The sequence below is a fragment of the Notolepis coatsorum genome, assembly GCF_963971535.1.
Source record: "Notolepis coatsorum genome assembly, chromosome: 3".
NCBI lineage: Eukaryota > Metazoa > Chordata > Actinopteri > Aulopiformes > Paralepididae > Notolepis > Notolepis coatsorum.
The window spans coordinates 37550942-37576717 of record NC_140167.1 but is presented as its reverse complement, the minus strand read 5'-3'; the positions used below and the strand labels follow the sequence as shown (position 1 = coordinate 37576717).

The 25776-nt window shown below is 42.2% G+C and overlaps 2 protein-coding genes across 4 annotated transcripts in view; both read left to right on the top strand.

Moving 5' to 3' along the window:
* The first annotated feature begins 479 nt into the window (after window positions 1-479).
* Window positions 480-24761, top strand: msh4 (mutS homolog 4). Its single transcript, XM_084310430.1, has 20 exons — window positions 480-575; window positions 1396-1575; window positions 4439-4614; window positions 4736-4849; window positions 6087-6202; window positions 7772-7945; window positions 13943-14115; window positions 14229-14296; window positions 14717-14791; window positions 15310-15374; window positions 19678-19847; window positions 19975-20111; window positions 20331-20434; window positions 21312-21436; window positions 22375-22575; window positions 23464-23582; window positions 23675-23803; window positions 23998-24172; window positions 24255-24343; window positions 24462-24761. The coding sequence occupies exons 1-20, from the start codon at window positions 566-568 to the stop codon at window positions 24648-24650; spliced, it is 2589 nt and encodes an 862-aa protein (XP_084166556.1). The 5' UTR covers window positions 480-565; the 3' UTR covers window positions 24651-24761.
* A 341-nt stretch (window positions 24762-25102) lies between these two features.
* The window catches only part of ktn1 (kinectin 1), a 64218-nt gene continuing 63544 nt past the window's right edge, over window positions 25103-25776 (top strand). For all 3 annotated transcript variants that reach the window (XM_084309984.1, XM_084309985.1, XM_084309983.1), the window contains exon 1: window positions 25103-25235. The gene's annotated coding sequence lies outside the window, so the exon portion shown is untranslated. The remainder of the gene's footprint in view (window positions 25236-25776) is intronic.

Here is a 25776-nt window from a genome sequence, read left to right as displayed (position 1 = left end):
TTTTTTTGTTGGACGAAAAGTCAGCTTTAGAATCGCCATTATTAATTAGTTACAACATTTGACAGTCAGACATTTATGGCACGGGTATATGCTATTTTTTTTAACTAAGTTTGTTAAACTTTTTTGGTGAATTAGTTCGCTTTACCAGTGCCACCACCAGTTATCTGAAATGTTGCGAAGCAGCACCGATGAGCTAACACCAGGTGGTGGTGATGATACCCCGGACTCTGGACACAGCTCCATTATATCACCTTTGGATCATAAGGGCAGACACAACAATTCAACTTTACCTGCCGGTTCAACATCCTCGGTTTCATCATGTCACAGTTCAACTTCAGAGGATGTCACTACTAGCACTAGCTCAAATAATGCTCCATTACATTCCCGGATGACTGCAGGTGACCGAACGTTAGCTAGATGGCTACAGGCTGGCTGTCCCCCATCCAGACACAACAATTCAACTTTACCTGCCGGTTCAACATCCTCGGTTTCATCATGTCACAGTTCAACTTCAGAGGATGTCACTACTAGCACTAGCTCAAATAATGCTCCATTACATTCCCGGATGACTGCAGGTGACCGAACGTTAGCTTTGATTGATTGATTGATTGAAAAGTTTATTAACAGATTGCAGAATGGGTACAGTACAGTACAGCTCAATACATACAATTGTTAAGGGGATGCAGACCAGAGAAAGACTTTCGACTTGTTTACATCAGGGTCCCCCATTTTCAATTCATCATAACATATATGACATACATGACATACAGATAGACAGTACTGCTACATCTATACATTTATGACATATCAGATTTGCAAATACAGTACTGTTTGTGATACAAAAGTGTCCAGAAAAGGAGTGTATATACATTTGGCATAGAAACTGTACATTGGAGGAGGTTGGTTGGGTGGGGTGGGGTTGGGTGGGTTGGGTGAGGGCTGTACATTGGAGGTGGGGGGGGGGGGGGGGGGGGAGGTTGGGAAGGGGACACACACACATTTTAAAAAATGTAGCTACGTCGGAAAGGATTAAAGGTGCAATCTGTAAATAAATGGGCAGCCCCACCAAATTTGGAAGCCAAATCATGGAATTAGAGTTTTTTTTTTTTCATTTTCAAAGTGAGAGTTTGATACAAGGATAGTATTAAATCTGAGTTTTTAATGCATTTAGATGCTGTAAATGTTTTGTTTACATTTGTAAATATTGGCATACCACAATTTTATTGTATGATGATTGATATAAAAATAAGAAATAGCCTCTTAGGCCTATTTCCCATTACAAGTCAAACTCTTGAAGAATATCCAGTATATGCATACAGACAAAAATATATACCAATTAAATTACAGTTTGGGTCAGAGACAGAAAATGACCGTGATCTCGTTGTTGTCATATAGGTCAGTTCAACCACGGTTTGGGACTGAGCAGGACAAGTTCATCTGTTCCTCTGTCCAGCAGCTCCTCACTCTACAGCCGGACCCCAGGCTCTGCTAGGGCTGCAGGCATGAAGCAGCCCGCATGGCCACGGACACCACGGCTGCCACGGCCGCCACGGACACCACTCACTGAACAAACTGGTATAGTAGGCCAAACCCCTGCTCTAAAGAGGCCTTTCAGACATTAAACTCGATTTCATCTTTTTCAAGATGGATTATTGCTATGGTTGGTTTAATTCACAAAATATTTAGGTGTAATGCTTTGTATTGATTTGAATGTATTAGCTGCACTATGCAGGCCTATAGACAGGTTTTTTTTTTTGGCTTGTAAACACAATGGGTCTCATTCCCGAACGGATTTACGACAACAAATTTCCTCTTAGGCAGACTTCTGCCCATTTAAGACATATTAGCGCTAGTAGCGCGATTCCCCAAATTTTCCTGAGATCGGATTTGGCCGTGGCTGAGAGCAGATTTTTTTTGATCCACTTTTTCTCCCATTTTCTATATTTTCTCCCATCCCATTTTCGTATCATCCAATTCAACCCTCCCCTGTCACGGACGCTGTTTCTTGCCTCCCACAAGCCGGCTGCAATGTGGACTAAGTCATACATAGCACAAGTCCCCTCCGGTACTTGAGGTAACAGCAGTCGCATCTTTTCACCTGCGCAGCTCGATCTCTCAGTGGCGAGGAGTAACGTGTGGGAGGCTCATGCTGCCCCCGACACTTCCTGATTCTACTGCGCAGGCGCACCAACCGACCTGTAGGAGTCGCTGTCCACAACGCCCGATCCCCACCCATCAGTTTCCCACCCCCTAATACGGCCAATGTGTATTAGTACGGACGACCAGCTAAACTGAAAGCAAATGTGGAGCGCTGGGCTCGAACTGACGAGCCCAGCGTCTCCAGCATTTTGTGGCGAGCGCCTTACCCACTACGCCACGTAGCCGCCCGGCTGAGAGCAGATTTAAGAGTGCTGAGGAGCACACTTATTATTGATTGACTAATTGAAAATTGTATTAACTTGACGGACTGTGTTCTCATAGTGATTCCTTCATGTCAACGCTACAGGCCTCCTTGGAATTAATTACTTAATCATAATTAAAATAAATATGACAATATTTGTACGATAAGAAATTACGCATTTGATGTCGGAAAAATAAATAATATGGATTCATCTGATCACAGGGCAGCTGGATTAACCATATCTGAACCAGCTATTTTGGACAAATGTATAATTACTTTAATTACTCAGATATTAAAACACAATTATGCAATTATTGTGAAATGATTGAAAATAATAATTATTTAATGCCTTCTGTGGAATTTGTATTTCTTATTTGTTACATATCTGTTTTAATGATTAATTATACATTTGAAAGAATGCAGGTCAACATGCAATATATCCCATTGTATACAATGGGACATACCTTTGTTTGATATAGCTATAAACCTGCATTCCTTCGAATATATCATTAATCAATTAAACTGGTATTGAAATACACTATATAGCCTATACACCAACACTGAAATGACAGTGGATAAATAAATAAGAACTAAAGCTAATCGTGTGGAAATAGACTGCATTAATATTCCATAAGTCTTGTGTGCGCCAGTATAGCCTACGTGTCTAATGAATGAACAGTATATAGGCTTATATTATTCTAGTTACTTGTTTCATTAGGATTTAGTAGATACTATATATATGCTCTGCCCTACGTACAGTATAAGTACAGACTGTACTTATACTGTACGTAGGACAGAGCATATATATAGTATCTACTAAATCCTAATGAAACAAGTAACTAGAATAATATAAGCCTACTGTTCATTCATTAGACACGTAGGCCATACTGGCGTACACAAGACTCTGGCGGCCTTAATATGTGTATACTGTACTGTACAGTACTGTACACATATTAAGGCCGGCAGAGTCGGGCGTACCATGAGCGGACTGCATGGTTGACACAGTCTACCGGGCGGGCAGCGCAGTGTGTCTTTGCTGCTCTCCTAATGAAACAAGTAATTAATGGAATAATAAGCCTATACTGCGTTCATTCATTACGCGCGTAGGCTATACAGGACTGCGTGTGTGTGTGTGTGTGTGTGTGTGTGTGTGTGTGCGCGCTGCGGCAGGTGCCCGAGCTGTACTATATATGATGACAATACAATTAATCTAATCTAATTTCGATGGGTCGCAAAACGCTTCTGCGTCCATTTTCACATGGCTGCATCATTAGTTGCCTGGAGGCTTTGTTTTGTATGCAAATGACCTAGACGGGAACGCGCGTTCATGTTTCAAACTGGTGCCATTCCAGAATGCAGATTATCTCAGCTCAGATAGTTTGAGCCACTTAAGACATATTCCCAGCACGTTGGGGACTCCGAGTGAACTTGTCATTGATTCTGTCTCAGTCGGTTCGAAGATAAGTCTTCCAAGAGAACTCTTTGGAAAATATTCGGGAATGAGACCCAATGTATTCAAGCCAATCATAAATACCAGCTGAATCATGTGACTGAGTTGCCCCCGGCCTGCTGTGATGCAAAAAAGGTACAAGGGAGCTCTATGGAGAAACCATGGCACCTGACTAAAAGTAATTTCAAACAAAAACATACATTTTCCAAATGAGCCTGGCTGCGAGTGTGAGTCCTTCCACCTTTTACATGGCTAGCGTTGGCATGGATTGATTGTTCACTAGCATCAGCATGTCTAACAAATGCAATTATCTTGTAGTCTGTTTGATGTTTGTCTGACGTGGACGAGAAACCCTTCTATACAGTATACAACTTTTGAAAACAGTTTTTTACCAACATTAGCAGGCTATGCTGTTTTTTCCACATCATTTCATTTTAATTCAATCTTTTATACACAATCAGCATTGTTTTTTTGGGTGTTTTTCTTGCTAAGCCCCTTAAATGATTTAAAGTCACACACAGCTTCTGATAGCAACTGTCGGATTAGACTGGTCTGAGATTCTCATTTTGCTTTTCGTATTTCTGCAGGGAGCACCTCTGCGACCTCTGCAACCTCTGCAACCTCAAGCTCTGCCGCCTCAGTGGTTGTGGCTGTGGTGGAAGGGCGTGGCTTGGCCAGGGGAGAGATCGGCATGGCCAGTATTAACCTGAAATGCCCAGAGCTTGTCCTTTCTCAGTTTGCAGACACAGGGACCTATGCCAAGGTTACAGACGCATGTGTATAAGACTGGTTTAATACAAAATAAAAAAAATCTTTACACTCAAGGGATTGTGAAAGAGAGTTCATTGAAACTGTACTGAAGCGTCTCGTTGCACTCTTGTCAGGTAATCACCAAGCTTCACATCTTGGTGCCACTGGAAATACTGATGGCAGACACAGCCACCAGCGAGAAGGGGAAAGGCACCAAACTGTCCAACCTCATCACAGAGAACTTTCAGGTGCCAACATTTACATTTACATTTAGTCATTTAGCTGACTCTTTTATCCAAAGCGACTTACAACATGTCAGCAGGAAGGGTACAACTCTTTCAGCTGAATAACTATGTTTGTCAAAGTCTTGAGTGCATAGTAGCAAATACATATTAGCATAGTAGATAGTAATATAGGCAAGGAAGATTATTTATACTTGACTGTAATCTACGTAAAGGAACAATTGGACATGTTCTTTTTTTTTTTTTTTTTTTTAACGTTTATTTTAAACGTGGGGTAGGGATGTTCGATATTGGCTTTTTTACCGATACCGATATACCGATATTGTCCAACTCTTAATTTCCGATACCGATATCAACCGATATCAGCCGATACCGATATATGCAGGGTTTCCCCCCCCAAAAAACGGAATCATTTCAGGTAATTAACATTACATATCTCTTGTCGTGGAATTAACACAACATTATGCATACTTGGGGGCGGCTAGGTGGTGTAGTGGGCAAGGCGCTCGCCACCAATGCGGGAGACGCTGGGTTCGAGCCCAGCTCTCCGCATTGCTATCAGCTTGGCTGGTCGTTCATACTAACACAATTGGCAGTGTTAGGGGTGGGAAAGCTGATGGGTGGGGATCGGACGTTGTGGACAGCGACTCCTACAGGTCGGTTGGTGCGCCTGCGCAGCAGAATCAGGAAGTGACGGGGGCGGCGTGTCCCTCCCACGCAGACCCCCGCCGCTGAGAGATCGCGCTGTACAGGTGAAAAGATGCGACGGCTGCTTCCTTGAGTACCGGAGGGGACACGTGATGTAAGGCTTCGTCCACATTGCAGCCGGCTTGTGGGAGGCATGGCCTAACAGCGTTCGAGACAGGGGAGGGTAGAATAGACCTATCTCAAACCCTGCCCCTTTTCTTGATCCTCCAATCACAACTGTCGCTTACCTCGGACGAACTTTGTTTGTCCAAGGTAAGCGACAGTTGTGATTGGAGGATCAAGAAAAGAGGGCAGGGTTTGAGATAGGTCTATTGGACGATACGAAATTGGGATGGGAGAAAAATTGAAAATGGGAGAAAAAGGTAGATAAAAAAAAACATTATGCATACTTTTGACAATAAATAAAATCAGAATTTGTTCTTACTTGCTTGCCTGGGTAAATAAAGGTTAAATAAATGTAAAAAAAATCATTCTTTTAACGATACCAATAATCCATAGTAATTAGTTTACACAGATCCTTTTTTTGTTATCCCAGGCAGTGGCTTTCACTCCAATTCAAAGGAAGTACTTCAATGAGAAGAAGGGTCTGGACTACATCCAGCAGCTCTGCGCTCCAGAGTTTGGCACCGTCCTCATGGAGGTGCAGGCTAAGTATGTCATTGGGTTACACGTTTGGAATATCTGTGGAATAAAACACTGACGTTGGCCTATAAAAAAATCTCCCCTCGAACAAATATTAATATTTTGATTAAAGATCCTTAACTCATTGGACGCCGACAACGTTTATATACGTGTTTTTCCGACAACCGTTGAACACCAACCACGTATCGTATATATACGTTATTTGATAGTTATTTCTTTTATTCGATATTTCTATTCATTACAGGCCCACTGACTCTGCGTTAACATTGGGAATCGCATTGATAATGCCTAGGTGCAATACCGGCCGCATCACGCTAGACGGCGGTATCGAGCACCCTTTCTACCCTTGTATTTTTCTATGTGGGACGGCCCCAGGTCTCGGGTTACATTTTTCCTTGTCGGGCAATACGAACGGTTCTGCCGGTTACATTGAAGCGCGTCAGATATCTCCGATCCATATGTTGTGGTGAATTATGCCGTCGAGCAAATGGACATTGGATATACCGGATGGCGATCAAACAATTGGAATATTCTTTTTGGATTACTCCCGGGTACAGGTAAGGGCGATTTGACGTACATTTTAGCTTGATCCTGCAATGCTTTCATACTGATCGGGCTGATAACCGTTTTTAGTGTTCAATGCGAATGCCGTTACTGACAATCAAATCATCAGAAACGACCCCCCCCCCCCCCTTTCATGCATTCATGATGGAACATAATACCTAAAATGTGGATTTGATTCCGGAACAATAACGGGTTCAGGAAGGAAACAGCAACGTCTACAATGTAATCGACGTATACTGCCATAACTCAGCATTTCATGAATTACCCTAGACCGCTCTAAAACCATACTTATATTCACCACGGTATAACACGGGAATGTATGGATGAAAAAATTATCTCTTTTTTGCATCTTGACCGGAAGAAACTCAATGTCAAATGACTATAGTATTGTATCCATGGCTATAATATAGAATATAGATTTAGCTCTACAAACAAGGTGACTAACTCCCATCGTTTACAGCTTGGCAGTAGCTACCACAGGATAAGGATAATAGCTGGCAGCCAATGAGTTAAAGGTTGACTCCTCTTGGAGGGATGACATTGACTATACAGATTGTCATTTGTGCAGAACTTGTCACCAGAACACCTTTTTTCACATTCTTCCCCTGGAGAGGGAGAGCTTCTCTGTACTTCCCTGAAATTAGTTCCATGAATTGCATGTGTGATGTCACTCATCAGTCGAACCAATCATAGTCCAATATGTGTTAACTTGAGACCTTTAGTTTCAGCGTACACAGAAAGTTGAGTAGGTATTTACACGTCCAGAAAGAATATAAGCTGTCGACTTGGAATTCCTGTGCTTGTTGCCAATTTGCATATTCATAGGTTCTTGCATTATGAATGAAGATAAAGGTGTAGAGATGCTGCTAAGCCATTTTCAGTAGTTTACTGAACAATAATGTGTAAAAGCCATATTTATACAACTTGTTATACAATATAGAAATGTTTTTTTTAAGGGTTTAAAATCCACCTGGAGGGGATATTTAAATGTCACATGTTTCCTGATTGGTTCAGGTACTATTGCCTGGCGGCTGCAGCTGCTCTACTGAAATATTTAGAGTTCATTCAGAACTCTATCTATGCTCCAAAATCGCTCCACGTGAGCTTCACAGGCAGCGAACAGACGGCCATGATTGACTCTGCGTCTGCCGCCAACCTGGAGCTGGTGGTCAACAGCAGAGATCACAGGTGAGGAGAAGACACAGGTGAAGTGTGTTTGCAGCATGATCTTCCTGTAGATATGGTGTTGTATAATTATAGATGTGGTGGGGTGTGTGTGTGTGTAAAGATTAAAACCTTTATTGTTTCCGTGGGCAAATTGTAGGGCTGGGCGATAAACCGAGTTTCAATTTCAATTATGATTTTGTCTTCCCACGGTCATGAAAACAAGATAATCGAGATAAAAAGATTATTGTGCCGCATGCCACGTTGCTCTCATTTAGTCTTGTGTTATAAATGCAGCGCGCCTTTCCTTCACAGCATTGTGCTTTGCCCCTCCCCTATAGCCCAAACAGTAATTTCAACTTGTGTTGAGAGGGAGGAGGGAGCCACGTGCGTTTCTCCAGTTATTTTGTCTTTGGTAACTTGTAGAAGATGACAGAAGGGCAGCCTTTGGTCGAGAAGAAAGGGAAAACTAATTCTGTCTCAAATCAATGAGTAATCGTGTTTAATAATCCTGATTTCAATATCAATAAAAATAATCGTGACTGATTTTTGGCGTCATCTAGCAGCCCTAGGAAAGTGTGTCATTGTCGACAGCATTACCACACAGCAATAATAAGAGCAGGGAATATAGCATTTCTTTTTATAATAATTTACCGACTATTGTCTTTTTGCTAGTTTCTAAGCTTCCCCTCTCACTTTCTTACAGCTATATTAGCATTTGAGCATATTGACTATGGCCCGCTGCGGAAAAGCTACATTTCTTCTAACACAAAATATATATACGGTAGTATAGGCCTATATAGGCATATAAAAGGTGATGTTCATTTAAATAATATTTAATCATTGTATGAATTTTAACATAAATCATTGCATTGGTCTGTTGTGATTCTGAAACGACTACGCTTTGTTTTTATATATACTGTATATAATACTTTACAGTACTCCCTTGTACCCCTAGGGCAGGGGTGGCCAACCAGTCGGAGACTAAGAGCCACAAAAATTACTGTGGTACCACAAAGAGCCACACCATATACCAGCGTTTCTCAACCTTTTTTTCAGTCATGGCACCCTTCATGTGTTTATAGGTCTCACCCTCTGGCCTCTGAAGTTGCTAATGTCTTTTTTATTTGGGTCTCACAGGGTTAAAAGTACCCTGTGAGACCCACGGTTGCAAAATTACAAAATCACTTTTAGCCATTTAAAAAAAAAAAGTCTGTAATGTTTGTTTAAAAAATGTTAAGCACATGTATCGTCAATTGGTCCTGTTGTTCAGCCTCACAATGCTATTGGATAGTAAATGTGTTTATATGTCCCACCCGCGTGAATATTTTCCCTAATGGAGTTGCACTTCCGCGTTCGGTTTGCGCGATCTGATTGGCCACTGACGTTTCTGGTCATGTGACATGTGCGCCAATCGCGTGACGCCTGTTTCTGCGCCTATTTCCGCCTCTAACAGCCTGCAAACTACCTAACGCCTAGTTTATCACTGGTTAAGCTTAGGCGACTCTTTCGAAGTTGGTTAAGGTTAGAGTTTGGAATCAGGGCTGGTGTTCTATCGCCCTGCTCTAAGACAAACTCTAACCTTAACCAACTTCGAAAGAGTGCCTAAGCTTAACCGGTGATAGAAACAGGCGTCACACGATTGGCGCACATGTCACATGACCAGAAACGTCAGTGGTCAATCAGATCGCACAAACCGAACGCGGAAGTACAACTCCATTAGGGGAAATATTCACGCGTCCCACCCTTTGGCCTCTGAAGTTGCTAATATCTTTTTTATTTGGGCCTCACAGGGTTAACCTCCCCGAGATATACAGTAAAAGTGTATATTTTCAGCATTACGTTTGTTTACCAATGATTTGAACTGTTATTAGTGAAATATAAGATTATAGAAATCTCAGGGCATTGAGTCGGTGTGAGAACTGGAGTCTGGAGCACAGCCCAATTGCTGAATACACGAGAAGAGAAAGGAGCGGTTTCAAGGGTGTTTAATGGAAATTGAGCAACACAGGAATTGGGGGGAAATAGAACGGGGTTAATGTTCTGTCCTGTGGCTGCCACGGCGGCAGTGAGCGAGCAAGCGGTCCTGGTGCTTGTCGGGGGAGCTGCTGGGTGGCAGCGGGTGAATAGGTGTTCCTCTTCGGGAACAGGTGACGTCCAGACAGGGACGCTGGAGCTGCTGGGTGGCAGCGGGAGAATAGATGTTCCTCTTCGGGAACAGGTGACGTCCAGACAGGGACGGCGGTCCTTTGGGGCACAGGAGAGAAACGGGTTAGAGTAAGCCAATACATGGAGGGTATCTAGCAGTAGAGCTTGTGGCAGAGACGTCGTACCTGGGCAGTGGTAATTAATACCACGACAGCTTCTGGTCAGCATCGAGGTGTAGATATAGTCCCCTCATCAAGGGAGGATAGGGTGCAGCTGGGGAGAGTGGGGTGCTTGCACGTGTGTGAATTAGGGGGATGGAATACAGCTGGGTGAATGAGGGTGAAGGAAGGGGTGACTGAAGAAAGAGAGGATGATGAGGAGTGCGCAGTGGACAGAGAGGGGGATGAAGAGGAGCGTGTGGAGGACGTGAGGGGAAAAGGAGGGGGAGTGAAGTAGGCCCGTGCTGTGATTATGACAGTCGGAAACCGCCACATATTGACAGGAGGAAGTGGAGCAGCCAAAAGTGAGTGTAGTCTTTTGAAGGAAGAGACCCAGGGCTTTCGAATTTCGAAAAACTACCCTACCCAGCTCACGCCAGCCCCTGTCAATCATCAGACTTCTGGATTAACTTTTTTTATTTATCTTATTTTTTGGGATTATCTCCCACAAACCTGAACGTTATTGCCATAAAACAGAACGCAGTTAGTTTCTCTCTACCTTTTTGTGAACATCTAGCAAAAAACGGTGTTGCAATATGATGAAAAATGGTGGAGAAATTTACATTATAAAAAAGATGGCAGAATTCAGTACTGTATCTACAAAACCTTCTGTTTAATCATCTTCCCTTTATTCATTTGCTTAGATTTTTCAGGTCTGGTACATTTTAGCATGGTGTTATTCACAGTCAAAGATAAAAAAATTTTTTTTAAATAGAATTGAAATTCTCCTTTGGTTCATTACAATTTACTCAAGCCTAGTAACAGACACAATATTTCTGACACTGGGAATACAATCCCTGAGATCGATAGATGTCCCTAGATTCAGATACCCTGCCCTAGGGGTACACTTACCCTCATTTGAGAAACACTGATTTAGAATATTGTTAGATTATAGTGTTTTCAGCCTGTCGTTGATCGTTATCAGCCTTCATCACCTCCGTCTTATCGATCCTCTGCGTTGTGTTTGTTATGGTTCATGGCAGCTATCGTTCGGTGGAATTCTCACTCCCACGTGCTTACTGGCTGAAACTATCTCTTCTCCCCTTGCATTTGAAAACAAACGTTGAAAGTCCATTGTATCTTTAACTCTTTGGACGCCAGACCCGATGATAGTAGGGTTATCTCGAGTCTCGCAGTCACACAAGTCACACAAGTTTCCAAGTCACACAAGTCTCCCAGTCACACAAGTATCCCAGTCACACAAGTCTCCAAGTCCCACAAGTCACACGAGTCTCCCAGTCACACAAGTCTCCCAGTCACAGTCTCCAAGTCACACAATTAATTGGTCATTGGACTATTGGACATTTTCGTCGATAAGTAGATTTTTTGTTTTTGTTTATTTATTAAGTTAATATAAAACAGTGTTTAGAACATTGTTGAGTTTGTTAAATACATGCTTTTGATTTCTTTAACTTCTTAACGTTCCTACGGCCTGCCCTTGTTTAACGATGTCCCGCTGTTGGCTTCGTTAGTACAGTTGGTTGTTTTCAGCGTTTTATGCACGTAATATGTTATTTAGTTAGGCCTATATTGGACATAAGTAGATTTTTCTTTTTTGTTTATTTATTAAGTTAATATACAACCGTGTTTAGAATTTATTTTAATTAGTTAAGTGGCGAGTGACGTTTTTTTGCCACATATGCAGCTCGCCCGCTTAACACTTTATCCGCCAATAACGTCATACAACGGGTTTCAAGTTCATGCTAATTCTGCCAAATCACGGCGTACAACGTTATTCTGATCATATTTCATATTTTCGCCATGGTATTCATATTTCACTCGCAGAGCCTTGTGGGATGCTGTGGGACTCGGCACAACTCTGCAACACTTCAATACTGCCACCTGGTGGATGATCGGCGAGTTGCCAAACCAGAAGTGGACGGTTGGGTCTCGGTGCGTCTCCGAAATCCGTCCGGCCACTCGCTTATCGTTGCGGGACTCAAGACACACGTCCATGTGTAGTGATCGCTGCCATAACTCAATAATCGACATGATTTGGGCGTGTATTAGTATTATACAAACCGGAAATGGATTGCCTCGATCCCCATCACATAACTGGGATCTGTTTGCTCCAGTATCATCGCCCAATGGTAAGAGGAGGCTGCCGTGAGTTTCAGCATTTTTGTTTATTATTATCGATGCAAACTGCTCTGATCTATATATCACCCATACTACATAAATCATTTAACGACGATCACGGAATTATAAACGACCCCCCCCCCCCCCTCCGTTCACCCGCGCATGATCAGTCATAACGTTTAGGACCATGTACAGTTGAAATTTTTAATATAGCGTGTATCGGCAACAAATGGCATTTGATAATGTATATATGCATTTATGCCTATATCTCACGTTCTAGGATTTACTGCAGAAAACGATAAAAACATATTTATATTCCAGACGGTATTTTTGTATGAATGTGTGAATGAAAAAGTAAAACGTTCCTACATCCTGAACGATAGATAATCGATGTTGAATGGGCCATAGTAATGTCAATTTAGCAATACAATTTAAAAAGTTATAGCCCTGCAAAGAAGGTAAACATCTCCATAGGCTTAGACTGGTGGCAGTGATCAAACATTGATGGATATAAGCGTGGCAGAGAAAGTGTTAAAGTCGACACAAATGTGTTTTAATATGTCTAGGCCTCTAAATTTTCATATGCCATGCAATGTTGCGAGAATGCAATATGTCGCTGCTGCAGAAATCAACCTTTTTGATTGAGGAAACAAATACATTTGTTATTGTTTGGTAAATTGGGTATCTTTAGTTACAATTAATCGATTAATTGATCGTTAACGCTATCAATGATCGAGTAAGGAACGTGCTTACAATTTGCAACCTAATACAGACTGTGTGTGATTGTGTGCATGCATGAATGCATCTCTATACTGTATATGTGATGTTGAGTGACCATACTCTCTTGGGGGTGCTGTATGTGTGATGTTGACTGCTGGTGTGTGTAGGAGTGACCATACTCTCTTAGGGATGCTGTATGTGTGTGTAGGAGTGGCCATACTCTCTTAGGGGTGCTGTATGTGTGTGTAGGAGTGGCCATACTCTCTTAGGGGTGCTGTATGTGTGACGTTGACTGCTGGTGTGTGTAGGAATGACCATACTCTCTTGGGGGTGCTGTATGTGTGTAGGAGTGACCATACTCTCTTGGGGGTGCTGTATGTGTGTAAGAGTGACCATATCTCTTGGGGGTGCTGTATGTGTGTAAGAGTGACCATACTCTCTTGGGGGTGCTGTAGGTGTGTAGGAGTGACCATATCTCTTGGGGGTGCTGTATGTGTGTAAGAGTGACCATACTCTCTTGGGGGTGCTGTATGTGTGTAAGAGTGACCATACTCTCTTGGGGGTGCTGTATGTATGTAAGAGTGACCATACTCTCTTGGGGGCGCTGTATGTGTGTATGAGTGTCGTGACCATACTCTCTTGGGGGTGCTGTATGTGTGTAGGAGTGACCATATCTCTTGGGGGTGCTGTATGTGTGTAAGAGTGACCATACTCTCTTGGGGGTGCTGTATGTGTGTAAGAGTGACCATACTCTCTTGGGGGCGCTGTATGTGTGTAAGAGTGACCATACTCTCTTGGGGGCGCTGTATGTGTGTAAGAGTGACCATACTCTCTTGGGGGTGCTGTATGTGTGTAGGAGTGACCATACTCTCTTCGGGGTACTGAACTACACCAAAACACCTGGCGGTGGCAGGCGACTGCGTTCCAACATCCTGGAGCCCCTGCTTGACGTGGACACCATCGACATCCGCCTGGACACTATACAAGAGCTGCTGCAGGACGAGGACCTCTTCTACGGTCTGAACAACGGTCAGGACGGACCAGTCACAGTACTTTTATATGACGTTGAATAGTTTCTATGCGATCACTGATAGTATTGACGTGTTATGTGAGTTTGTTTTTTCTCTCATCACTCCCCACAGCCATAAGTCACTTCCTGGATATCGACCAACTGCTCTCAAATATTATCCAGATTCCAAACCAGGAAACGGTACATTCTTCACTTTTAGATCACAGCAGAATCTTGCTCATCTGAATCTCCTGGTAAGAGAGGGTCCATTGGTCAAGGGAAATGTTCGGATGAGCAAAATACACTGGAATATGGTGTCAAAGTTGATTGAAAATATGAAACATGCATGCATTATTTCTAAAACACCATGAGCAGTTGAATCACTTTTGGGCCTAACGGCTATTAACTAACAAATTCCAACAATTTAGCTAACTTAAAAAAAATTATATACAAGCCACTATATGTTTATTTATCCACCTGTTCAGTTAACTGGCCAGGAAATCTGAGATTCAGATAACTGAGGTTGTATTAAACTATTATTCATTAGATACCTTTGAACATTCACTTATTCTGCTGCTGTCTTTATTTAATTAAATTTACCATTTATTTCGCTATGTGCAGGTTCAAGTTGCTGAATCGAAGATTATGCACGTTATTCAGCTGAAACACACACTGGATTTGGTGCCAGCAATGAGGGTACGTGCCTGTTGGTACATTTAGTTTAGAAACTCCATTGCAGTGTATATTCAGGGTTGCTACCTAAGTCCGGAAATCTAGAAAAGTATCAGAAATTAACTTGATGATTTCCAAGGCTTGAGACTTTTTGGAATTAAAAGTATTTGGGTTGGGGGGTTGTTACATGTGGACTTGCTAACATATTTATCTTAGTTAATTGGAGTGTTGTGAAGAATAATGTTAAATATAAATGATCTGACCTAGTCCACTGTCTTATTACCCTGCCATTGCCAACATCAATCATATTGACCACCACTGACTTCAAATCCAAACAAGAAATTAAGTTCAGAAAAAGCTTATGACATTTTGCAATGTAGGAACCTTGTATATTCTACCACTATGGACAGAGTGTGTAGTGTACAGATGCAGCGGTTTACTCTACAAAAGAAAAGTGTCTGGCAGCTCATTTTAGCATTCGTACTTGAGGTTTTTCAAATCCTTTTATTAACTTTACATATAACATTATCTTTTGTGAATAGATGGCGTTGAAGAACTGCAACACTGCTCTGCTGAAGGCGTACAGCACGTCTCTGGAAGATGATAGGTACATGCTGCTGTCTGACAGTGTAGATCAGTGATACTCATTTCCAAACATTTCCAAAATTCCATATATTTGATTTGAACCCCCTGAAGATGAGCGTATCACCGTCTTTCTGAGACTCTCGCAAGCTCAGTTTTAAGGTTAGAGCGAAGATACAGGTATCGTATGATACTAGAGACCTTGAGGAATCCGTTTCCATTCCATGCCAAGTTACTGGGAAAGGAACATTAATGGAACATTAACTAAACATAAAATCATTTGGTGAAACGTTTTCCAAAGACAATTAAGACTTATTTTCTTTGTATCTTTAAAGCTGGGATTGCCATGTAAATTCCCTTGTTTATATGATCCACAGAATCACCATAAAATCACAATTTGGATCTAAAAAGATATGTATCACAGCAACAGGCATGCATACAGACCCCGGTGTGACTGTGCTCTGGCCCTCGACATACAATACATTTTTCAAAGTGGCCCTTGTCGTGGATGCCGGAGGAAATCATTTACTGTTCAATAGTTGGTTGTTACAGATTTATTAAGGTAATAACAGGAGTTGGCTTCAGAAGACCCCAACCGGAAGTCTTGGCCCGGAGAATCCGGAACTGGCTCCTAGTTCATCATTGTGTGTCGATCTTTATACATGATAAAAGGGTGGGGTTAACCAGGTGAGAGGGAGGATAGGAGGATGAGACATGGGGGGGATGCAAAAGATGGGACCGGAAGGGGGATGGTAAAGGTAGACAGGATGTCGCTGTGGGAAATTGTATTGGAGGGACAGACAGAGTCTCCCACACCCTCATGTGAATAAAGTGAGTATTCCTGGTGTAGATTGAATGTCTGTCTGTATGTGCTAAGGCTGCAATGCTTTTAGTCAGTTAGTTGACCAATCGGTTGTTGGGGTTAGTGGCCATAACACACACAAAAAAAGAAGGTCATCTTCATTAATTTGGTTCCTTTTTCATACTGAGAGTTCTTTACTGGGTAAACAATACTTTTTGGCATCACAGTATATTTGTAAATACTCTGGTCTTTAACATTTTTAAAGAGGCCCCTCTAAAGGTTTGCATTCATTTGCTGCATAATAATGTGAAAACAAAGCTCCCTTACCGGAGCTCAATGCATCTATTGGTCTCTTTATTGTTGACCCTCAGCCTTCTCCTACAGACCTGTCATCCTGGACTCAGGCATGCAAAAGCTCTACTGTACTATAATAATGTGAGAAATGCAATTTTACAGATTTGTCAATTAAATTAACTATTTTATTAAATGTTCTGTAAGTGGTATGCTTTTCTCTGTTAAAATAAGTGTTAAATAGCTCTATGTTCCGACAGCCATCTGTTATGGGAACAGAGGAACGGGACCCGAATAAGAGAATGCAAACCAGTTCAACAGGGAAACGCTAAATGCAGCGTGTATTTATAATACAAAACAGCGGTGGCCTCCAACTATGTTCCAAACAGAACGAACTTGTGTAGTCCACTGGGCTGGATCAAAAGTTTATAGTCCCATCGATTACTGGGGAAGCGACAGCAGCCCCTGATTGTAGAGTTGAATCAGCTGTGGGGCAACAGCGTCTAGGAAGACCTGCGCCTCGGGGCTGAGTAACAGCGCCACGCAACCTCTGGGGGGAGCTGTCAGGCGCAGTCCTCACAACACCATCACTAATATAGAGTGTTTGGTCAGTGACATAGGTCTTCCAGTCCCTCTACTCTGCAGTAAACAGTAAATACATTTAGTTTATCCTGTTCCCACTTTATCCAATCAGGAGAGAGAACCCTAGATATTTTTGTCAAATTTTCATACTGCACTGGCAGATTATTTGACTTGTTTCAAGCACACATTTGTTGAAAAACTAGTTTTTATTTCTTATTTTTGTCAGAACATTTTTGCACTGTGGAGTTCCTTCTCCTGATTGTATAAAGTGGGAACGGGATGCCAGACAAATCATTTTGTGTTTACTGCAAAGCGGAAGAACTGGGACACCCATGTTACTGACCAAACACTCTTTATCAGTGATGGCTGACCACTTACAGCACCTTTAACTAACCAAATCCTATGACTATTGGTTGACTAAGAATGTCTTTAGTGGAGGACAGATATATGTACCTGAGAGTTATGTTTTTCTGTCTCTACCAAGCCAGACTAAGATTAAGGAGGGGCACCGCCACCTACACAATTTGTGCAGACACATAGACACATAAAGTACACAGTCATAATATACACACCACATGGTTTCCCCTTTCCTAGAGGTTGACCGTTAGTTTCAGTTTAGGAGTGACCTTTACTAAACTGCATGTGCCAAGTAGAGTGCACGACACACCAAAAGCATTCTTAAAAGCTCCTTGGGTTTTTAAGGTGAGGATCGACAATGTACGGAGATTCTGTTTTTGTGAGACTCCCTGGTACCAGTTGATGTTTTGTTTGAAGAGAGCTGTCAAATCTTTTGTACCATTGTATTATTGATATTGCAATCCTTTCAGTAAAACTTGGGAAAGAAACATTTAGTTTGATCTTCATTGAACCAGTGTTTTCTATCAAAGTTACGTGGTAAATTCCTCCACAACTGTCGAGAGATTGCCCTAGAGCAGGGGTGGCCAACCCGCGGCTCGCGAGCCGCATGCGGCTCTTTGCCCGTCAATGTGCGGCTCTTCCATCCATAAAAAAAAAAAAAAAATTTTTTTTTTTTTTTTACTTTTTTTTTTTTTATGTCACTCATTCCATAAGGACGTAGAATAAACATTTACATTTTTTTTTAAATGGTCCATTTGCATGTTCTTGGTATCTGAATCTAGGGACATATATTGATCAGTGTCAGAAATAGTGTGTCTGTTACTAGGCTTGAGTAAATTGTAATGAACCAAAGGAGAATATCAATTCTATTTAAAAAAAAATTATCTTTGACTGTAAATAACACCATGCTAAAATTGACCAGACCTGAAAAATCTAAGCAAATGAATAAAGGGAAGATGATTAAACAGAAGGTTTTGTAGATACAGTACTGAATTCTGCCATCTTTTTTATAATGTAAATTTCTCCACCATTCTTCATCATATTGCAACACCGTTTTTTGCAAGACGTTCACAGAAAGGTAGAGAAACTAACTGCGTTCTGTTTTATGGCAATAACGTTCAGGTTTGTGGGAGATAATCCCAAAAAATAAGAGAAATTAAAAAGTAAATCCAGAAGTCAGATGATTGACAGGGGCTGGTGTGAGCTGGGTAGGGTAGTTTTTCGAAATTTGAAAGCCCTGAGTCTCTTCCTTCAAAAGACTACACTCACTTTTGGCTGTGCCACTTCCTCCTGTCAATATGCGCCGGTTTCCGACTCAATGCCCTGAGATTTCTATAATCTTATATTTCACTAATAACAGTTAAAATAATTGGTAAACAAACATAATGCTGAAAATATACACTTTTACTGTATATCTCGGGCTTAAGAGGTTAACCCTGTGAGGCCCAAATTAAAAAGAAATTAGCAACTTCAGAGGCCAGAGGGTGGGACATATAAACACATTTACTATCAAATAGCATTGTGAGGCTGAACAACAGGACCAATTGACTATACATGTGCTTAAAGGGGAACTATCTTATAAATGGCTTTTTTCAGTGTTTACCATTGTTTCTTAGCTATGTGGACTTATATTAATAGGATATATGTCTCTAATTCTCATATTGACGAATTCTTCCAATTCTCCTCTCACAATATTCACCCTCACTGAACTGAGTCATCTGAAAATGTGCATATCTGTGATGTCAGAGATTTCTCAGCTGCATAATAATGTGGCAGTTGATGTGGCAGTTGGCACCAGGCCACACAGTGGTTGGAGCCCAGCCTCAAAACGGCTTAAGATCTTGAGGTAGAAAAATGCGGTTTTTAGTACTTGATTAGAAATACAAAACAATGCATTTTTTTTGAAAAAAACCTAGGTGTTCCATAGACTCACAGGAATTGTGTAAAAGTGCCCAAATAGTGAAAGAAATAGTAAAATAGTTCCCCTTTAACATTTTTTAAATAAACATTATTTTTTTAAATGGCTAAAAGTGATTTTGTAATTTTGCAACCGTGGGTCTCACAGGGTACTTTTAACCCTGTGAGGCCCAAATAAAAAAGACATTAGCAACTTCAGAGGCCAGAGGGTGAGACCTATAAACACATGAAGGGTGCCGTGACTGAAAAAAAAGGTTGAGAAACGCTGGTATATGGTGTGGCTCTTTGTGGTACCACAGTAATTTTTTTGTGGCTCTTAGTCTCTGACTGGTTGGCCACCCCTGCCCTAGAGCATTTCTTGTATTTCCTCTGCCCTCAGGTTTGACTTGATCTTAAAGCAGATCAAGACGGTCATTCAAGACGACGCCAGCTACATGAAGGGCAGCCTCAACATGCGCACTCAGAAGTGTTTTGCCGTGCGCCACGACATCAACCAGCTCCTAGACATCGCTCGGCGAGCCTACACAGAGATAGTGGATGACATTGCAGGTGTTGGCACTGGATATTCAATATATTCTGGAATCATATGCCGTTATCCTCGACCCCCCCCCCCCCCCCCCCCCAATGTGTGAGAATAGATTCCAAAACACACAATGAACCCTGTTGTGATTCACAGCGATGGTTGAGCGGCTGGGAGAGAGGCACGCCATGCCGATGCGTACGAGCTACAGCGCGGCTCGAGGTTTCTTCGTTCAAATGAAGCTGCAAGTCGGAGCCTTACCTGGTGGGAAACTCCCTGCAGAGTTCATCAAGGTAGGGGGCCAATAAAGAGAGGGTAGACTGATGAACAGAAGAAGAGAGAAGGAACTCCATTTAACATTGTTTATTGTTGTTTCATTCTCTCAATGGCTAATTTTTCTTGTAGGATCCTAACTTTTATTTTGGACAGGTGCTAATTTTACACCGACTTTTGGGCACATCTTTTTTTTTTTTATCTTGAAACGGCTGTGTTTTGAATGCCTGTTCCTGCAGGTAACCAAGCAAAAGAGCAACTACAGCTTCACCACGGCAGACCTGATGAAGATTAATGATCGCTGTGAAGAGGCCCTGAGGGAGATCTTCCACTTGTCCTATGTGTGAGGAGAATATAGCTATAACAAGCCTGTATTTAAAGGGCCACTTCATCCAAAAACTCTAAACCGTTTTGCACACATTAATTTAGTTTTTAGTCCGTTTTTGAGAGTAAATTAGTTTGAATATGGCCACCGGTGATGTCATCGGGGACATTGAATCATTGTGTTGTGTTAATTACAGCTCAATTCAATTATAAGGTAGCAGTCCCTATAAGACAAGGTATTGCTATTTCTTCATCTACATCATTTCACGGAGCTGTAATTAACAACGCAAGGATTCAATGTCCCCGTTGACATAACTGGTGTGACCATATTCAAACTCAAATACGCTCTGTTTGGAAAACTGTTTGGAGTTTTGTGAGATTATGTGCTAAATAAATCTGCATTGTTTGTTGGTGAAGTGTCCCTTTAACTCTAACCTGTCTAGTGGAGAAACCTTTTTCTCAGTGACTATATTTACATGCACATAGTATTCCAGATATTAGCTCATATCCTGGTTACTGTTTTAGACAGGATATGGTCCCTGTATATATGTGTATTTAAAATATTACGAGTATTGCAATTAGGTGTATTATCCTATTGATTATCCACAGTATCCTGGATAGTATTGGCATGTCCCAGGTATCTTATCCAGGTTTCTCATAACTGGGAGCTTGTTTGAGTTATTGCATAAGGGCTATGATGTTTCCATGTGCCGACACAAGTGGAATACTCAAATATTCCAAATAGTTATGGGATATCGGTGTGCTTGTAAATGCAGAATGCAGTCAGTGAAAGATTGAATTTATTATTTTCCTGTCCAGTAGAGGGTGCTGTTTGTTATACATCCATGTGCTAGAGTACTGGTCCTCCAGCTCTAATGAACCCGTCACTCTTATAGGGTGGTATGCCAGCTGCTTGGCACCGTTCATGAGCATATCCACTGTCTCTACAAGCTGTCTGATGCTGTGTCCATGCTGGACATGATGCTGTCACTCGCCCACGCATGCACTATCTCAGAATATGGTGAGTAAGTCCAGAAAGACGGTGGAATCATTGTGCCGCCGTGTGTTTATTTTTGTCCTCGAGTCAAACCGTCAAACTAGTCTAGAAGTAGTCTGACCTGTTGCCCGAGGAAGTATCGTCAGCATAACGCAGCAGCGGCCACCCAGTCATCCATCACGCGTGGTAGATGAAGGCAGCTGTGCTATGTTGGCAGCTCGGCGGGCCTCACTTCTCTCTTTTGTGTGGGTAGTGGGCCGCAGCAGAGCAGCCCTCTTCAGCCACGTGGGTGGTGAGCAACGGCCCCTCAGCTGTCTAAAAGCATCTCTCCTGAAAGACACGTCCTGATCGCCTACCCCCCTCTATCTCAGTCGGCTCGCACTCAGATTACCCTTGTTACATAACCGTGAACTGTATTTAACAAGACAAATCTCCCCACCGGAGGAAATAGTTGGTTTGTTGCATACACCTCACTCCAGACACCATTATTGCAGCATGCCTCTAACCCCTCAGTAATGACGTGATTACTGCTTAACATTGCACATATTCTTAATTTTGTTAAGAATATAGGACAGGCATATATAAGCATTATGCTTCAGTCTGTACCTTTTCAGTCACTGTAAAATCAAATATTGTTAAATGATGGTGTATATTGTATTGTGTGAGATGACTGAATAAACTACTACTACTACTTCTACATATGATCGCATACGGATGTAATTAACTGTAGGAAGTCAAAACATTGTCATTGCGTATTTAATTACCGTTTATTTACAGCCTTATTATGTAAGCCTAAATGTATATGTGACAAGGTTATCTCATTTGACCAAATTACATTAAACCATCCCATGAAAATACATAAACCAGAGTATATTATAGAAGCAAACTGTGTTATAAGGAAAAACTGGCTTATTTGTGTGTGTGTGATTTTCTTTTTATCCTCATCTGTTGTGTCCTGGCAGTGCGTCCAGAGTTCACGGACACTCTGGCCATCAAACAAGGCCATCACCCCATCCTGGAGCACATCGCTGGGCAACAGCCAGTGTCCAACAACAGCTACATCTCTCAGGGCAGCAACCTAGTCATCATCACTGGACCCAACATGAGTGGCAAGTCCACCTACCTCAAACAGGTGGCACTGTGCCAGGTCATGGCTCAGATAGGTGGGCAGAAAAGTCTTTACAGTCTTACACAGTGATTTTAATTGACCTATCTCAAGCCTCTTTTCTTGATCCTCCAATCAGAGGATGCCTTCCCTCGGACAAGCAACAGTTGTGATTGGAGGATCAAGAAAAAGAGGGCGTGGTTTGAGATAGTCCCAGTCCTTGTAACCATTGAATTTTAAGGGGTAAATTCTCAGTGCATTGATTGATTGATTGAAAATGTTATTAACAGATTGCAGAATGGGTACAATACAGTACAGCTCAATACACACAATTGTTAAGGGGATGCAGACCAGAGAAAGACTTTCGTCTTGTTTACATCAGGGTCCCCCATTTTCAATTGATCAATGAAATTGAACAATGGATCATGTTTTTATTTTTATTTACTCCCATCCGTTGTGATATAAATAGTTTTTCCACCAATTCACTGAATAATACAGTATCTCTAAGACCATAATTGTTAAACGTATTGAACCTCATTTATCAAATAAAATACACAAAAATGTGTATGGAGAGCTTTATACACTCAAACTTAATTCCACTTAAAATTGTATTGTAACGAATCCTTGGAAACAGATGGCTTTTGTGTTTTACGTAAATTGTGGCTCAGTATTTGATCAACTTTCAACCTGTTTAACACATTAAACACTGAGTCAATAAACTTTGCTTCTATTACTTCCCTTTGTATAAAGTTGTAAATGGAAACAACACTCGTCAGGTTTCCATTGTAAAAAAAGAAAAAACTTTCAAAACCCAGAAAACTGGACTAACACAAACAACTAGTAAATTTTGCACATTAAAACGCAAAAGGTAGAATGGCGATAAATACATGAATCGGTTGTTTCTCTGTCCCTGTTGAAGAGGCTGTGGTCTCCTGTGTTCCCCTAGGCTGCTTTGTCCCTGCTGAGTACGCCTCTTTCCGCATCGCTGATCAGATATTCACCAGAATCGGGGTAGATGACGACTTTGAGACCAACTCCTCCACCTTTATGGTGGAAATGAAGGAGGTGCATTTTGTTCTATACTCTGGCTGTTTATCACTAGAATATTTCAAGACGTGAGCGCAATCATTGGTATTAATTAATTTTGTATTCCTAAGGTCTCCTATATAATCCACAATGTAAGCGACAGGTCCCTCATCATCGTAGACGAGCTGGGACGTGGCACCAGTGCCGAGGAGGGCGTCGGCATCTGCCACGCGGTGTGCGAGTTCCTGCTTAGCCTGAAGGTACTGTGTCCTTCATGGTGGCTATTTTCTTCTTAACAGGAGATGATGATTCATGTGGATGTCTCCATTAATCATTTAAACCATTCTTTCCTTTTACCTTCTACACCTCCTAAGAAGTCAAGTGTTTGACTTGACTCTTATTGTGTGTGTGCGTGTGTGTGTGTGTGTGTGTGCCGTTTCCCTGCCGCTTTCAGGCATTCACTCTGTTTGCCACACACTTCCTGGAGCTCTGCCAGCTAGGAACACTCTATCCCAATGTGGAACTCAAGCACATGGAGGTTCAGCACACGCGCACCAGTGACGCTGCCACAGAGAGCGTGGTCTACACCTACCTGCTGAGTCGAGGGTGTTCTGAAGAAAGAAATTATGGTAAATTATAGTAATAGAAATCGAATTGCTACTCCATTTAATTTATATCATCGAAGATCTTATTTGAATCTCCCTATTGTAGGTTTGAGGGCAGCAGAGATGACGGCACTTCCTCCAAGCATAGTGCAAGAGGCAAAGGCTGTTGCCTCCCGAGTCAGCCAACAGCTACTGGTATGCTTTTCCTGATATGTCACGCCTTTCTTTGTTTAGATAAGATTTTGCTTCCTCCTGCCCCCTTCACCGTTGTTGCCTCAACCTGCTTTGCATGCGTCCTACTACCGTGTTCCAGGCCAAGCACCACAGTGATCCGGAGATACAAAGGCAGAGAGCTGTGCACCACCTGGCCACTCGCCTCCTGCAGACGGCCAGGAACTCCAGGCTGGACCCTGACAGCCTGCGTCTCTACCTCAAGGGCCTGAGGAAACATTACGAGGCAGAACTGCAGGCCGCAGGACATCCTTTGCCCACGGAAGAATGACTGAATTACAGTTGGGGATGGGAGGGTAGTGAAATGTCTGTTGGAAGTAAAAGAAGTTTGAGTTTGGACGTTTATTGCCTACTGAAGTAAAAGAGAATCTTGAGATTAGAAGTTTATTTATTTATTGGTGCAGTTTATAGTTAGGGGTATTTGACATTAAACCCCCTCTTATTAAACTCCTGTGGTCCTGCCTTTTTTTTGTCACCAATTCATAATTTCCCATACAAATATCTGTCTAATGGGTAATGGGGCTGTGATTGGGGAAGTTGTAAAGACCACTCCCATCTTTGCTTTTTCACACGTACGATTTGCACGCAAGGGTTCCCTTTGAGAGGCGGAGTTCTCATTTAAAATGTGAAAAGTGCCCGCCTCGGTCTACCCCGAGTAGCAAAACACGCGCTTCCCATCAGCGTGAATCTGACTCCGCCCCCGCGAAACCGAAACAGAAGACAGACGGAGCGCGCAGAAGGCTCGAGTAGGAGCTGCTGTCCTGGGAAGTCAAGGGTCCGCTGGCGTCCACGGAGCACAGCGCCATTTCAACATTTAACGTTTGTTAAAAGAGATCTGCGCGTTAAAAAAACCCAGGTAACGTTCTTCTACTAGCAGACTGCTTTTACCTCAAATTAATCTTGCTTTCTTTTACGATAGTAGCCACTCCTTGACTGCATAGCTAAGTAATTCACCCAGCAGGCCTGGGAACGGCCCTGAAGATTATGCCGGAAAACTGGGTCTCTCATCCTGAGAGCTGAGAGGAGGAGGAGGCTGGTCGCTGCTCGCCGCGTCCGAGGCTCCGAGGCCCGGCCTCAGGGGAGGCGCGCTGACTGTCAATGAAAATAAACCTGGTTCCCCATTAGAAGAAGCAAGCGAGTTGGCTATAAGTTATTATTGTCTACTTGATCGTTATCCTCGGTAATAACGTTAATACAATTGGATTAGCTAGCCAATAACTTGCTAGCTAGTGCTTAGCTCTGCTGGATCACCTACTCGCTCATTCATCTGAATCCACGCGTTGCTTGACAGCAGCACTGGACCCGACTCTGTCTTGTGTTTTACTGTCGAACTTGAGCGATGAGGAGGATCCATCCTCCCCGTCTTGACATAATAATGTTGCCGGTAGCTCAGTCTT

Excerpts from the sequence above, each read along its gene's own strand:
- msh4 (XM_084310430.1), top strand. Across the intron at positions 14,116-14,228 it reads CTTCTACGGTCTGAACAACG|CCATAAGTCACTTCCTGGAT; the intron begins GTCAGGACGGAC and ends CACTCCCCACAG. Across the intron at positions 23,583-23,674 it reads TTATGGTGGAAATGAAGGAG|GTCTCCTATATAATCCACAA; the intron begins GTGCATTTTGTT and ends TGTATTCCTAAG.